The sequence below is a fragment of the Anopheles stephensi genome, assembly GCF_013141755.1.
Source record: "Anopheles stephensi strain Indian chromosome Y unlocalized genomic scaffold, UCI_ANSTEP_V1.0 chrY20, whole genome shotgun sequence".
NCBI classification, from domain to species: domain Eukaryota; kingdom Metazoa; phylum Arthropoda; class Insecta; order Diptera; family Culicidae; genus Anopheles; species Anopheles stephensi.
Window position 1 is genome coordinate 9,599 of NW_023404992.1, and position 17,026 is coordinate 26,624.

General features: G+C 43.9%; 1 protein-coding gene and 1 long non-coding RNA gene across 3 annotated transcripts; one reads left to right on the forward strand and one right to left on the reverse strand.

Annotated features, from left to right (window-relative positions):
- Window positions 1-575: 575 nt before the first annotated feature.
- Window positions 576-6,610, forward strand: LOC118515158. Its single transcript, XM_036061865.1, has 2 exons — window positions 576-4,833; window positions 4,918-6,610. The coding sequence occupies exon 1, from the start codon at window positions 600-602 to the stop codon at window positions 1,917-1,919; it is 1,320 nt and encodes a 439-aa protein (XP_035917758.1). The 5' UTR covers window positions 576-599; the 3' UTR covers window positions 1,920-4,833; window positions 4,918-6,610.
- A 5,520-nt stretch (window positions 6,611-12,130) lies between these two features.
- Window positions 12,131-12,655, reverse strand: LOC118515159. 2 transcript variants are annotated; one of them, XR_004906962.1, is made up of 3 exons: window positions 12,612-12,655; window positions 12,372-12,465; window positions 12,131-12,173 (listed from the first exon to the last, which is right to left on the reverse strand). It is a non-coding gene; the product is annotated as an uncharacterized LOC118515159 (long non-coding RNA). The 2 variants fall into 2 exon arrangements; XR_004906963.1 differs by lacking the exon at window positions 12,131-12,173 and adding an exon at window positions 12,264-12,301.
- Between the last annotated feature and the right edge of the window lie 4,371 nt (window positions 12,656-17,026).

Consider the following 17,026-nt stretch of genomic DNA (forward strand, 5'->3'; position numbering starts at 1 on the left):
TGTTAGCGTCACTGAAGGGAGAAGCTGCACTGCAGTTCGAGCATGTACCACTTGAGGAGAAAAGCTATATGCCAACGTGGGAGACCCTGCTGCAGAGATACGACGACAACAAGATACTGCGGAGAGAATACTTCAAGGCACTGATTCAGCTGGAACCAATGAATGCTGGAAAATCGGCTGAATTGACCAGGGTTGTGAATGAGACAAGACGGCTAGTTCAAGGAATGAAACGGCTAGACGAACCCATACAACACTGGAACACGCCACTCACGACACTGGTAACGTATAAGCTTGATAAGACCACATTAATGTCCTGGGAAAATTTTGCAGTGGAAAACCTGACCGACTGCTACGAGCATTGTTGGAGTTCTGCGAAAAACGGATTCGTGTGTTGAACAGCACTGCACTGCACAGCGTCGGAGTGATTGGCAAAAGAGCCGCTTCTAAGCTCTTCCAGCGAAGTCGTTACCAGTCCAGACCAGAAAATGAACAGAATACCGCAAATATATTCTGTAACGTGTGCAGCTCATCGCGCAACGATAAAGAGGCGTGTCCAGCTAGCAAGGCAGATCATCCGTTAGACAACTGTACTAAATTCGATGGCATGTCGATTCTACAACGAGAAGCTTTGGCGAAGAATCAACGTTTATGTTTTAGATCTTCAAGCATCACCAAATCACCAAATAAGGTTTTGTCGGAATGTTACGACGTGTAAGCATTGCCATGGAAGACATCATACGCTATTGTGTAAACGAGCAGCTCAGGAGTCAGCAGAAAAGGTTTCACAGTCAACAGCAGCAGAGCAGGAAGCTGCGACGATTAATGATACCACCCGAGCATCCGGAGAACCACAAAGGATGGTGTGGTTATCGACGGCAGTAGTGTTGATTCGCGGAAGCGATGGAGAGGAGTTGCCAGCGAGAGCTTTGTTGGATCAAGGATCTCAATCCAACTTTATAACGGAACGGCTGGCCCAACAACTGAAACTAAAGAGAGTCCGAATATCGAGCCCTTTATCTGGAATAGACGACACCGTGCCTATTGTTTCATCCAGCATGGTAGTTACCAGAATAAGATCGCGTGTGTCCGAATTTCAAGTATCACTGCAGTTTCTAGTGTTACTGCGAGTAACGTCCGACTATCCAAGTCGTATGGTAGAAGTGAAGCGGTGGAATCTACCATTAGGCATACCTCTTGCAGACCCAGCCTTTAACAAACCAGAACGAATAGACATGCTGATAGGAGCTAGATTGTTTGCCGATTTGCTACAAGAAGGAAGGATTAAACTGGCTTCGTATCTTCCCCAATTGCTCGAAACCAGATTGGGTTGGATTGTCAGTGGAAGATTATCGAAGCCAACTAAGGATGGTTTCAACGAAAGCATCGTGGGTTGTGCGATGGATGATAATTTCAATGCCGCAATGGAGAGATTGGTTCAGCTAGAAGATATACCGGAAGAGAAGCTGATGTCTGATGAAGAGCAACTTTGTGAGAGATGGTATGCAGAAACAACGCGTCGCAACGAGGATGGAAGATATATAGTGCAATTACCGAAGGTGGCAGATTACGAACGTGAATTAGGCGAGTCATATGAAATATCTCTCAAACGATTTGGAGCAGTTGAAAGAAGAAAGGAGAGAGATGAATGTCTACGTGAAGAGTACCATAAGTTCATGGAAGAGTACATTCAGCTTGGTCATATGACGAGAATAGCAGATGAGAAGAATGGAAACCAAGGTATAAAATACTATTTACCTCATCATGCCGTATTGAAGCTTGACAGCAGTACAACAAAATGCAGAGTCGTGTTTGATGGCTCATGTAGAACAGACAGTGGAAAATCGTTGAACGACATCCTATTGATCGGGCCACAACTGCAGGATGACATTGTATCTATCATGATGCGTTTTATAAGGTAGCCATGGTAGCCGATGTGGAGAAAATTTACTGTCAGGTATTAGTGGAGGAGAAGGATAGAGACTTGCAGCGCATTTTTTGGCGGTCTAACGAAGCAGATCCTGTGAGCATGTATCGACTCAACACGGTTACGTATGGTACAGCGTGTGCTCCGTATTTGGCCATACGAACTCTTCGGAGAGCATTTGAGAACAGCATGGGCAAATTTCCGGATGCAATGAAATGGTTTAACGACTTCTACGTGGATGACCTCATCTCAGGAGCTGAGTCAACGGAAAGAGCTCAAAGCATTCGCGAGCAGGTGGTTGAACTGTTGGCTGGAGCGGGTTTTAAACTTCGGAAATGGGCATCAAATAGCAGGACTGCGTTAGATGGAATTCCGGAAGAAGATCGTGCCAAGCCAATACAGACGTTGTAAGAGTACGTGCTCCTAAGATCATGGTTTCCGCTTCATTGACAAAGAGAAATGTAATGGGAGCAATTGCAAGGATTTACGACCCTTTGGGATTTGTGGACCCCGTTTAGATGGTGGCAAATATCTTCATGCAGCAACTCTGGAGACTGAAATATGTTAATGGAAATTCCTGGCCTTGGGACAAGGAACTACCGGAGAGTTTGTGCCGTGAATGGATGAATCTGGCGAATGAATTTCATGTGCTGCAAGACGTTAAGCTTCCAAGGTTGGTGTGTGCGAGCGAGGCAATTCAGTATCACATATTCTGTGATGCTTCTGAAAAGCGATATAGAGCCTGTATCTACGTGAGGAGCGAATCGACAACGGGAGAAGTAATAGTACAGCTGCTGATTTCGCGATCCAAGGTGGCACCATTAGCAAAGCGGTTGACGATTGCCAGACTGGAGTTGTGTGCAGCGTTGTTGGGAAGCCGATTATGGGATTTCGTGAGGAAGGGACGATTACGTGAAGGCCCTTGTTTCCTGTGGACTGACTCTATGACAACGTGGCATTGGATTCAGTCCCCTCATCATCTTTGGAAGACGTTTGTCGGCAACCGCACGGCAAAGATCAAGCTATTGACCACTGCCTGTATTTGGCGACATGTTCCGGGTGTGGAGAATACAGCCGATTTGATATCGAGAGGTTGCGAGCCGAGTCGATTAGTCGCTTCTGCGCTATGGTGGTCGGGGCCAAAGTGGCTATCGGAAGCTGGAGATAAATGGCCAGAATTGCCCGAAGTAAGAGCAATAACCACAGGCGAAGAACGTAAGGTGGATTTAATTGTCTCTTCATGCAGTGAAGAGAATTTCATTGACTGGCTGTTCGATCGCTTTTCATCCTTTACCAAGCTTCGGCTCGTTGTGGGGTATTGCCAGAGATTCCTACAAGGCGTGCAAACGCGTTTAAAGAAGGAAGCAGAAACTTGAATCTTCAGTTATTAACCACGATACGCTCTTTCTCACCACTGAAGAACGGCTGTGATCAGAACGACTACTGTTTCGATTAGCACAACTGCAGCGTTTCGAGAAGGAGATCAAATGTTTGGGGCATGGGAAAGAAATACCGCGATCATCCCCACTGAGAGGATATAATCCGTTCATCGACGCTGAAGGAATCATCAGGCTAAAGGGAAGGCTCCAAAACTCGCTATTAGGCATGGACGCAAACAATCCTGTAGCTGTTCCCAAGGATCATGTGCTGGGAAAACTGTTGGCGAAACATTATCACCTTAAGCTCCTACATACTGGTACACAAGCAACGTTAACAGCAATAAGACAACGGTATTGGTTACTTGGTGCAAAATCTATTGTGAAGCAAGTTTGTCATAAATGTGTGAGATGCTTCAAATGCAAGCCGAGGCAAGTGAACCAACCAATGGCTGACCTTCCAGGGAATCGAGTGACAGAGGCATTCGCAATATCAGGAGTGGACTATTGCGGTCCAGTTTGGATCAAGGCCCAGCATCGAAGAGGAGCTCCTACCAAAGCATTTGTGGCAGTGTTTGTGTGCTTTGTGACTCGTGCCGTCCATCTCGAATTAGTGTCTGATTTGAGTACTGCTGCGTTTTTGGCTGCTCTTCAAAGATTTGTAGCGCGACGAGGTTTAGTAACGGAGTTGCAGTCGGACAACGGCACCAACTTCAAGGGGGCTGCAAACGAGCTACGTCAACTGTATGAGCTTTTTCAATCGCCGAAGCAGAAGGAGGAGATTCAGTCTTGGAGCGCAGAAAACAGAATTAGGTGGAAATTCATCCCACCTGGGGCCCCTCATTTTGGAGGATTGTGGGAAGCGGCCGTGAAGTCTATGAAATTTTACTAAGTTAGAGTTCTTGGGAATGATCCAGCATCATACGAAGACATGACAACAGTTCCTGCGGAAATAGAATCGTGTTTGAACTCTAGGCCGATCACACCATTATCGAGTGACCCTTCAGATTATGAAGCACTAACGCCATTACATTTTTTAACTGGATCTCATCTTCTTAATATCGATTTGAATCTTAATTTTTGTTTTTTTTTTCAAATTGTTTGCCTCAAGGGCTTTACAAAGTCAATTTATCTTATAACTAAACATACATAACACGTAAGGAGGATATAGGGTGCAGACAGAGATGGCTAGTGAGGAAAAGAAAAACAGATTTTAGGATAAAGAGGACAAAAGACGGGAGCGGAAACAATTAATGGAGATATTGTGGTCAAACAGATCACCAACCGAATTGAATGCTAATAACGCGCGCATCCATGGATCGCTCTGGGAAAACCACGTACGACAAAAAGGGATAAGCAGGGGAGGACGTACGCGTAAGCGATGGGAGGGGACATATAAAGGGATAGTTGCCACAAGGGCGGGGGAGTCAATGTTGGAAAGCAGGATGTTGGCAATAAATAACTTGCGAGCATGACCATGACGATCCTCCAGCTTAACCAAACCCAGCAGCTGGCACCGCTCCGAATAAGAAGGTAAGGTTGTGCTGGGGTCGTTCAGTAAACGTCTAGCGGCTATCCGCGTATATTTCCTCTGCACCCTCTCCAACCTGTTCATAGCGGTGACACCAGCGGGGGACCATACAACACTGGCGTACTCCAGGATGGGACGCACCCAGCAACAATACAGCGCTCTCAGGCATAACGGGTCTCGAATCTCAGTAGACATACGAGAGATTAGACCCAACACCTTGCTAGCCCGCTCAAGGACCGAGTTGAGATGCGGCTCGAAGGACAATTTGTCGTCCAGCCACACCCCAAGGTCCCTGACCAAGGAAACTCGCGGAAGTGTTGAGTCGTAGAGCCGATACTGGTGTAAATATTTGGAAGAAGAGCGACCAAACGAAATTACACAGCACTTCGAGACACAAAGAACGAGCCCGTTTGATATGCACTAGCCAGCGAAAGCATCTATGTGGGATTGGAGGGAGCGGGAGTCGCGGGACGAAGACACAGGAAGATAAAACTTGACATCGTCGGCATACAACAAACAACCGTTAGGGGGAAGCGATTGAATGCAATCGGCGATGAAGAGTGAAAACAATAAAGGACTCAAGACACTACCCTGAGGAACCCCAGATTTGCTGATGAACGGGTCCGACAGAGCCCCATCCACCCTTACCCTGTACGACCGGTCCTTCAAAAAGGAACAGAGCCAGAGAAGAAGGGCTCCACCGAAACCCATTCGCTCGAGCTTTGCATTAAGCAATTGATGCGACAAACAGTCGAACGCAGCTTTGAAATCTGTGTAGATGACGTCAACCTGCCTACCAGCGGCTGTGTGCGCAAACAGATCGATCATCAACGACATAAGGTTCGACAGGGTAGAGCGTCTCGGCACGAAACCGTGCTGGGAGGATGGGATTAACGGGGAAACAATAGGAAGGATAGAAGAGTAGATCACAGACTCGAGGACTTTGGACGCTGCACAGAGGATGGAGATGCCTCGATAATTTAAGGGGGACGTCCGGCAACCTTTCTTAAAGACTGGGATCAGCCAAGCTGATCTCCAAAGAGAGGGAAAAACTCCTGTATCAACCGACCTAGTGAATAGGCGAATCAACACAGGAGCAATCGCCTCTCTAGCGTCAATGAGTGCAGAAGAAGGGATGCCGTCAGGACCAGGAGAGAAGGAGCGCTTAAGCTGACAAAGTGCAGTGAGCACCATCTGCTCGTCGATATGCACCGAATGAGCGTTAATACAGTCCCGAGGAACACTCGAGAGCCCAGCCACAAGAGACGCAGTAGAGTGGGTCGGATCAACAAAAAGACCATCGAAGTGATGCGCAAACAAATTAGATATTTCCAACGGGGAGGAAGCAGAGCAATCGCCCAAAGACATATTTGTTGGAATACCGGAGGATCCACGTTGTCTATTGGCGTATCTCCAGAATGACCTAGGATTTGTATAAAGATGGGATTGAATGCGCGCGTTATGGGTACGAAGGCGGATCCTGTTATAACTGCGATGAGCAGATGCTGCGTATTTGAAGACACGCAGGTGAAAAGTGGAGCGGTGCATTCGATACGCACGAAGCGCACGCTTAAGATCCGCCTTAAGTGAACGAAGGTGTCTATCTGACCACAAGGGATTTGGAGGAGGGGTCCGAAAGGGACAACACTGGGAGAGGAAAGACAAAATCACAGACGTAAACTTGGCTACAGCCTCGTCAATACTAGGAGCAGCGTCCAGGGAGCTCCAGTCGTATGTCGAGATGAGACGAATAAATTTTCTGTTGTCGAGCTTCCTGAAGTTCAGCTCACGCGTCAAAACTAAACGAGACGGACGATCAGAGGGCGACGCGATGACGGTGATGCACGTCTCCAATGCTGGATGATAAGCGTCCTCGGGAATAATCGTCAAAGACACTCGGTGTACTGAATCACAGATCGCGGCTGCAGCGGAATTGCCAAATATCAGGTCCAGTTGACGTCCGTTACCGTTAGTTACCCCTGAGAGTTGCTTCAAGTGGTTAAAGTTCAGACCGTCAATGAACGTCGTATCCCGCTGCCTAAAATCGGAAGGATAAAGCCACAGTTTATTATGGGGATCAGCAGTCCACGAGATGCCCGGCATGTTGAAGTCGCCAAAAATCATAATTTTATCTTCGGAGCGCATGCGCCCCAGGACTACACCGATGCCCTCCATCAAATCATCAATTACAGATGAGGATGAGCTGCTGTATGGCGGAATGTAGATGGCTCCAAGGTACAGGTGCGAGGTCCCCAGGTTGATGCGAACCCACACCGCCTCCAACGATGCGCATGGTGACGAGATCGACGAGACCGCAAGTTGTGATGAGCATGCAATAAGCACACCACCACCACGCGAAAGGTTGCTATTCCTATTGTTGCGGTCGCATCTAAAGATGATAAAGTTTTCATCGAAAAGAAGCGACGATGGGATCGAATCATCAAGCCAGGTTTCGGTCAGGACACATATGTCAGATTCAGCAAAGGCCTGGTGGAAGTTAATGAGTTTCGTGCGGAGACCCCGCACGTTCTGATAGTATGCATAAATTTTTTTCCTGGGCGCCGAATTATGCACGAAAGAATTGGTCCAATGTTTGCTGATGGGGACTACAAGTTAGAACTCTCTTACGCTTGCTAGGGGGAGCGGGATGAGGAAGTGAAGTGAGTGGTGTAGCGTGGATCAAAGTCAAGTCCGAACTGTGTCCAGGAGAGGAAGGTGTGCTGTGGAGAGGCTGAGTGCGGTTGATGTAGGGAGCCTCTCTATGACGGTGTCGAGCGGCGATGAGAGAGTTACTAGCTGTTAAAACAGGAGTACTGTATGGAGCCGGTGGACGTCTAACTGGATCGTGATGAGTAGCGGTGATAAACTCTCTCACACGGATGCCAATAGGCCACGTTTCAGGGGAGAGAGCCAACTCACGACAGGAATCTGGAACACGCACTTTAAAAGAAAGAGAGCGTCGAGAAGCTGGATCAACACCTCTAGCCAAGAGAGAGAAAGCAAGCACGTCCTCGGTGTTGAGACGGCGTATCACCGATGCTCTCACTTGGTCGGTCGTGATATGGTGTGCAACTCCAAGGAGGTGCAACCAAAATCTGCGAGGATTACGCGCTTGAGTCGCTACTAGATTAGGTGACGTCACCGCATTTGTGCCCGAAATTCCGACAAGGCTCGGAGCGGGGGTTTGTCCTGCAATCGCGGCATAGGAAGAAGGACGGTCGGTGCTAAGGATAGGAGGAAGCCTGATCGGAGAGGAGGTGGGCGCACCATGATCAGTACCTGGTTGGTGAGAGACAAGAGTTAAGCCGGCCTTCCGAGGAGATAGCAGAGAGCGAATCTCCCTAGTGAGAGGCTGCAGAATGGCGTCTTTGAGCGACGCGACAATGGAATCTAGCGCCGTCTGGAAGCCCGCTTGGAAGCTACCATCTTTCGTGGGCAATCTGCGGCGGTTTTCAACGGTTACAGTGCAAGTGGAACAGCTCCAGTGGACATTTTGGTAAGGGCTGATGCATTGAAGAACGGCATCAGGAACTGAGGTGCAGTTTCTATGACAAACCGCATCACAAAAGCAGCAGCACAGCACATCATTGGCCACGGAGGCATCCGCTGCACAGGCCGAACACACAGGAGCCATTTACACACACAGCGCAACACACAAGCCCACGGAATAAACAACAACAAACAGCTGAGCGAGGCTAAACAAAATCGACCAAATTAGGACACATACAACAACCGTTAAAGCAAGGAGATGGTAAGTACGGATAGAATGATACACAAACAAACGATTGATGCAGGGAAGCACAACGGACAAATAATTTTACACACAATTTTTTACGTTTTTAGTGGAGCCGATACCAAACCTGACTTGCTCGAGACGATTTGGCAGAATGATCTTAATCGATTTGAAGAACGTTCCAGATAACCGACTGAATCATTGGCGTTTGGTTCAAAAACGAGTGCAGCAGTTTTGGGTTAGATGGAAGACAAAGTATCTGCAACAGCTCCAGGCGAGAACGAAATGGAATAGCTCGGCAACAACAATAGTGCCCGGTATGCTGGTTTTGTTGCGTGAGGACAACGTACCGCCAACAAAGTGGCCGCTTGCTCGAATTACAGCAGTTCATCCAGGCAGTGACGGAGTAGTACGTGTGGTAACGTTAAGAACCGCTAATACAACTGATATGAAAAGACCAGTTGCAAGAATATGTATTTTGCCGGTTGAATAACATTGACCAAGAGAGAGAGAGAGAGATAGAGAGAGGGAACTTATGTTTCAAATAATTGAAAGGAATGAATAATCAACATAAGAAATGAAGTGAGAATAATGCGAAATTTAAATTTTGAGGAACTACGATTGGGAGGAAATATTGTTTAAAATGAGAGTTGCAATTTCAAAGGAAGGAAATTAAGAATTAAGGCTAGTTAGTTCGAAAATGAAAGTGAGAGGATATTGATAGTTACGATTAAAATTGGGAATTTTGGGCGGTCGGGAATGTTGCGCATATGAGTAGGCAACCCGATTAACATGAATTTAATGTAAATATATTTGTATAGTTCAGGTTCAGGATAGGCATTAGTATTCGTGTAATATTGTAAATAAAATAAGATAGAATACATTTGTAATTTTAGTCTTAAGGTAAACCCCAAGCGAGTCACAGCAACGATCCGAAAGAAACCAGTAGAGCTATCGAACAACGTCATTATTTTTCTCTAATTTGTCATTCCAGACAAATAATACTGAAAGAAGCATTCACAACAAAATGGCAAGAAAATTTAAGTCCACTTGAGCGAATACTCGTAGATTTTTGTTTCTTCGAGAATAGCTCACTAGTGATAGTTGTAGATAGATTCACGAAATTCATGCAAGTGTAGGCCCCCATTCTTATAAGTACCTTATGTTTGTATATATCTGTACACATCTTGATGTAGAAATGTCAAGTGGAAATACATAGAAAACGTCCCGGCGGCTGGGCATTCAGAAACCGCCTGCCGAACGGACAAGATCGTTGTTTGTGTCGGACTTCTGCCTTAAAGCAAAGTAAAGTTAAATTTAACGTTGTTTACAGAAGCTAAAATCATGACAAGTATCAGAGCAGAGCTTTTCATCCAAGAGCAAGATACATTTTTTACATGTTTAGGAATGCCAGGAAAAATAGTGTTAGACAATGGGCCTCTATTCAACTCAGGGAAGTAAAAATCAACGTAACATTCATAAGGTATTAAAGTCAGCAAATCACCACCTTACCACCCACAATCTAATGGCTAAGCTGAAAGAGCGGTGAGAACGGTGAATGATACAATTATTAGATACGTGATTCAAAATACTGAATTTCAAAGGAATTTAAATCAGTTTTTGATAAATTATACATTGTCAGGCTTGATGTTTAACGAACGTAAAGCTGAGGCTATGGAGCCAAATTTCAAAGGATCAACTAAGTTTTTTTCTGCAAAATTTAGTTTCAGATGTCAGCAAAAATGCAAAAAAAAAAAAATCATTGAATCAAACGATATATCGATTTTAAGCATCGTTGTGTTACTCTCATGACACTATGACCAAAACATTTTATACAATAAAGTAAACCTATTCATCACACTTAAAAATCGACCAAATTTTTTTATAGTCCTGGACATCCGCTCTTTTGTATTATCAACCTTCACATAGTCTAGCTTTGTTATAAAAAAGTTGAATTGTTTTGAGTCTCAATTTTTGTTAACTCCATTGAAGTTTTTTTACTCAATGACACCTATCGCCAACCAAATTAACCATCAGTCGATAAATATATCGATCGATATAACGACTATCATGGCGGAATGGTATCGCAACGCAACAAATTTGTCAACCCGTAAAACGATGGTAACAACTGTCATGCCCGTCATACAAATCGTGAGGAAAAAGTCGAGCAGTGGTTAAAAAAGTCGTTAATTTGCATCGCGAACGACACAGTTTGGCACTACCGATCGATATATTTATCTACTGCCACGAACCAGTTGATAAACGGTACGGAGTCGGATTTGAGAGCTTACGTTAGATTTAGGAAAAAAAATTGTACTCTTTATGTGCTACGTCAAAAAATTTCTCATGATTTTGCCGAGAATTTCAATGAATTTCGAATTTTGAATAAATCTAAACAATCAACATGTAATGTAATAATATTGAAAAACTTAAAATCATGAACACTCTTAAAAATAGGCAACGGCTGTTCATCCAACAAGGATTAGTACACAACACGCATAATTTAAGTTGCTGGCAAGCTACCAGTAACGTAATGACCAACGGAACACTCAATCTCCTAATACCGGGCCACGCACGCACCCGACATACGACACGCGCTCTGCGACACCCTTCGGAAGGCTCTTCATCAAAGTTCAGTGTGCGCTTCTCCGGGAACTAGAGCCAGTAACCACCTGACTAGCCATACTGTAAACCACTGCCGTCTTCAGGGTGTACACCTCCTAGCATCCTTCCACGTATCAATGCAATCGATGGTCACTTCCACCACACATGTTTTCACTTACGTTTTATCTGGTAATTCAAAATGCCTGGTAACAAATGCCTTCAGTATGCTGCAAGATTTGTATGATCATCATCACCATCATCCGTTAAAAATAATGCAATAAACATTTTTAACCAAACGTTTCCCACTAGCAATAACAATCTTGTACTGCTATTTGTAAACAAACCAGAGATTTGACAGCCAATTTGACAGATAGCGTAACTACTCGATCAGTATTTATATCGATCGTTATCTTTTTATCGACTCGTGAGCGGTAGGCGTTCGCGATGCCAATTCGAGTAGATAAATATATTGGTCGATATAACCAAACCAGTGGTTTATTTTTATTGACTGGCTTCGCGATAGATGTCAATGTTTTGTGAATTTTTGACAAAAAAAAAACAAAATATGTTGAGGATGCTTTTTCCAAAGTTTTGTTTAATAATACTAATAATAATGATGCAAACAATTATAATCATACTTTGTAAAAATATTGAAAGCAGTTGTTTGAAAATCGGGTATAGAAGTGGTCTTATTCTATTATCCGTCACTGCATACAATAAAAAAGGCTTAGCCATATCATTACTTAGAGGGCGTCGCCCGCACGTTGCTTATAATTTACAGCAGCGATGTTGTCTCAGAGGTGGTAACAGGTGGCTAAGGTGGGCTAGTATTAGAAACGACCTGGCTCTTCTCCCCTTGCTGCGACATTGCGATGAGTTTGTCCATTCTCTCATTCATCACATCCATCTGGACCCCCAGGGCTGTTATACGCTTCCGCAACATCTCCTTTGCTATCGCTGACTGTATTTGTTCGTTACTATTACCGTCCAGCTCTTCGCATCCATCTTAAATTAGTAAATACATGGATAGATACATTGCATTTGGAAAAAATGTGCAATTTACTGATTATCATTACCTTTAACCAGCCAAAAAAGTAACCAAACGGAAAATGGGGTTCACATTGCGAGTTCGGCTTGAACAATAAAACTTTTGCTTTGAACAGCAGCAAGGCGAAAACATAAAACGGTTACCACAATACTTACATACAGCGACCCATCCGACCACCCAATTAGCGTTTAAATGCCGGTATCCGTCGTAATCCTGAAATGACGCAATCAATGACGTCAGTGACGAGCACTGACCGCAATACGATTAGTTAAAGCCCCTTCCTAGCACAACTGTCACCTGCACGGTCACTACCAAACACCTTCAGCAAATTCGAGCAGTTTCAAGCAGTTATTCTAGCCCTACCTAGCATCACAAACACCAATACACGAACTTACCGATGATTTGTGTCACTCCAGCAGTGCTTAAAAATCGAGCACTTATCGCACACTTCATTTTACTCTTAGAGCCACTCTGAACCAGTAAACACACACTCCAACGTATATATCATGCACTATATGCACCTGTCTGGATATTCGAGCAGTTTAGAGCAGTTTTTTTAAAGCTACCGAATAATTCAAATAACAAAGCAGCACTCGCAAACGCTTTGATTAATTCAAAAACGCTCGAAAAAAATCGAGCACTTTTCGCGATCTCAAATCCACTCACTAAGACGCTGTGACGAATAATCTTACACCAAAGTATACCTGGCACTTTTGGCTCAAATCACCAAATTCGAGCAGTTTTGAGCACCTATAACATGTCCCAGCAAACCCTCCCAGCCACCAACAGCTATTCCGACACATTTCCGATTTTACCAGAAAAGCTGCTTGCAATTCGAGCAGCTTTATTTTTTGTCGCTTGGGTACTGGCGATTTTTGTCTGATAGGAATCCGTTTTTGCTTGTGTCAAAATTCGGAAGCCGAAAACGCCAAATTAACGATTTCCATAAATGTTCGAATTTCCACCGTTTTTCCGACGGAAACGGATTTCACAATCGGTTCACATCACTAAAATTCAAACCGCAATCAATTCGATCCATAAATGAGCAAGTTATTTACACTTTTGCATTAAACGCGGTATATCCGCCACGTGGTGCTGTCACACTACTGTCACACTTCTGCCTTCTCCGTTTTTTCACTTATTTAGCCTACTTAAGACTTATTTCACTGCGGTTTTTTTGGGTTCGTTGAATTGATTGCACACTACCACGCCGGAAAGGACCGCTTCCGGACCGATCCGTGCGAAATTGGCCGCAAAAACAAACACCCGACACTGCTTCCCCCCACCACTGATGCACAGTGCACTACTGATGCACTTTTTGGACCGCGTAGCTTTCGCACTAGTTGGCCGATTTTTACCCCGTTTTCGGCTTGCGCAACATTTTGGCCTCCTTATCGACCGTTTTCACTCACTTCCAAACCGGAAATCCCGAGAAATTGAGTGCCAACCCACTTTCACGGTTGTTGTTGTTGTTGTTGGTGTGGCCTACAACTTACACACGCTACATTTCGTCCTAAAAGCAGCGGAAATCCACAGTTTCTTCACTGAAGCCACTTTATTGGCCATTTATCACTAAATTGAAACACAAACCGCTCTCCGATCGCTTCACTATCACCGGGGAAACTGTGTCCATCTGAGTCTGCTTACCGCACTTATGTGCTGGAACCATGTGCCACTTTTATACACTTTATTTCACCGATTTCGGAGCCGTTTTCACTTTTTTACATTTTACCTTCATTGTGCACAATATCCGGTGGTTCAAGCACAATTTTACGACCTTTTTCTTACCAAATAAAAACGGAGCGCACTTTGCACAGAGTGCCACGCGCACAGAATGACAGCTCGACACTTCTACAGTGACATAAATGCCCAGGCACAACCAAGGTGGGTAAAAAGCAAGGTATATGGATATAGAAGGTAGAGTTGTTTAGAGCAAATTTTTCTCGACCTGACATAACAGTTCCATGGTGATCAAGGGGAAGGGTATTGAGAAGAGTGATGGCAGCGTCGGAGGAGGCGCCGGTGGTGGTATCGCTTGCGATTTTTTGACGAAAAATGCAACCAAATATCGTCAATCTTCTGTGGAACAACATTTGATATGCGAAAATGACCCATAAATTAGCGAAATTGCTCAAGGGATTGAGAATCGAGGCTGTTTGTTCATGTTTGTTGCCCCATACCATATGTTTTTGTAAACAAACTCTGACATAACTCGACTAAAATGTCGCCCTGTCAAATCGACAAAAGTTCACCTTCTAAATACATACACCTTGGTAAAAAGGTAAAATAGAGTCCCAAATAAAGATTTGACAGTTCGAAAATGGTCAGGTCTATTGCACACGCGCTGCGTGTTTTGTCAATCGGAGGGGGGATGTTTGTTTACATTTTGCATTTGGATTGTTATTGGGTAAAAAGGTAAAATAGAGTCCCAAACAAAGATTTGACAGTTCGAAAATGGTCAGGTCTATTGCACACGCGCTGCGTGTTTTGTCAATCGGAGGGGGGATGTTTGTTTACATTTTGCATTTGGATTGTTATTGTGCAGGGAAGTGATCGTTTATTTTCCTCGACCTTTTTTAAGATTTGTGACTAATTATGCGCCTTTATTGGTTGCTGTTTGGAATTATTTCAGTTATATTCTACGATACGTTAATGATACGTCGCATACATTTAGTGAAAACGTGTTTGGGCTGCGCGTAGACACTTTGCTGATTTGCTGCGTACCGGTTCAACTCCCGGTCGGATGTTTGTTACCGGAGGATGCAGAGGTGTCTGTTTAAAGCAACAGTGGCCGCACCGTAACCAGCGCTAGCATCTATGAAGATGCGCCTTAACAGCCGGCAATTCTATCAGTATGCGTTTCATACTGGTGTACCTGTGGTACAATGTGCAACTGATTTTTATCCGCCGCCGGAAGCAGCAGCATCCCGTTGGATGTTTGCTGCCGGATTATGGAGCAGAATATGTTAGCTCCTAGATGTTTCTTACCTTTGGCTAAACCGGAGAAGAGCCCCTGTTCTATATTAAAAGAAATCGCTGTGCTGTCGGCATGTGCACCATATCATACCATTGTATGATTGTGCACTTGCATGCAGACAAAATTTGTGTTGATAAATATCGTGATAAATGTGATTAATTAGTAATAAGAGATGTGATCGTACACCTAACGCGGTCGTGTTTTAAACATATTTTAGTGTGACACATCCGAAACCGTTTTGGTACTTAGGCTCTAGTGGATCCGGGTGTGTTGTATTCTTTAACTTTTTAACGGATGTAACGTTATGCAATCACCGGAAAAGATCGGCGGAAGGCTATCATACAGAAAATTACGTACGATATTCATATATCTGTCCTGCTTTACAAGCCGTCTACCATGCTGATCGATTTCCTTGCAAGCTGGGCAGGTCATTCTATTTTAACATTACAGGATCGCAGTCTAACACATGGCGGTAGGTACCGGCTGCGTTAAGGTAAAAGGTTCGCGCCTTCGTCTCTGATTCTACTGGAATTTCGAACCGTTGAGCAGTTCGTACGTTAATGAAACGGACTGGATAGCTTACTGGCTCAACAACTAGCGCCTAACAGTGGACCTTGTGCTTGCTGAACTTGTGCTTGTAGCTCATAGTTGAATAAGACGGACAGCCTGTCTTTATCCATTAGACTCCTAATCATTTCTTTCCATCCATCCGAAGAATTTTTTTTATCAAAAATTGAATATACAAGTCGTTTCTGAAATTCTGAAAAATATTTTTTTCATGCTCACCTGCCTGATCGTGTAACCAAATTCCATACCTAGGCACCACCTCTTGAAATAAAGACAAACGATGCCACTTCATACATTTTTCAGATTTTTTTCAATATCCACCAATGCAGTGTAGTCATAAAACTGATGAGACTCTATAATAAAATGAAATGATAAAATAAGGTTTTATTGGAACACATAAGTGTTAGCAAACTGAAATGAAACATTGGATTGGTCTATTGAATTGAACTTTGGTTTTTCTAGTTCTCGATTTAAATTGAAAGTCTATCTATTTACCACGGTTTTATTGTAATGGTTGCTTGTTTAAAAAAGAAGCAAACAATTGAACTTAATTGAATGCAGACGTATAACATTAAATAGAAGCGCATAAATGATCTCTGCTGTATTTCTTTTATTTTTCGAACCTCACTAGCATTTATTCCCAATCTTGCTCGTTAAGGATCTTGCTACACGTGCCGGCTTCTATTAAATTCCGGCACTATGTTAAATCGTTCAATGCTTTTTTGGTTTATTGCACAAAAAACTACTCGAGTGCTCAATACATTAACTGTTGCGAACGCGACAAAATAAAATTGAGCTAAACTGACAGGCATGTAAGAGTTAGATGAAAACTTTAAATAACTAATATCTTTGTTTAGGATAAATTATCACCGGCAAATATATTTTAGGAAAAACCCTAAACTAACAGAGCGACAAGATTATGATGCGTTATCGGAAATATCTCGAAAAAGGGACAAATCTCGACATATGGTAATCGTAAACTCAGGCCTTGTAATAAAATACGAAAGTGAAGAACACAGGCCGAAAAGGGTTAACGCTAGAACCCAACGCATACGTTATCGTTGCGCGATTAGTTTCACGAAAAAAGGACCTGCGCGAAGATCAAGGCACGGTCGTAAGGCAGTGAAGGAAAGACCAACTTGATGAATAAACAAACGACGCGCAGGCAATAAGCAATAGTAAAATAGGCATACGCATCTGAACCACGGAAGCACGATGCATTACCCGTGGTCATAAAAGATAAATAAATAGGAGCGTAGGTCATAC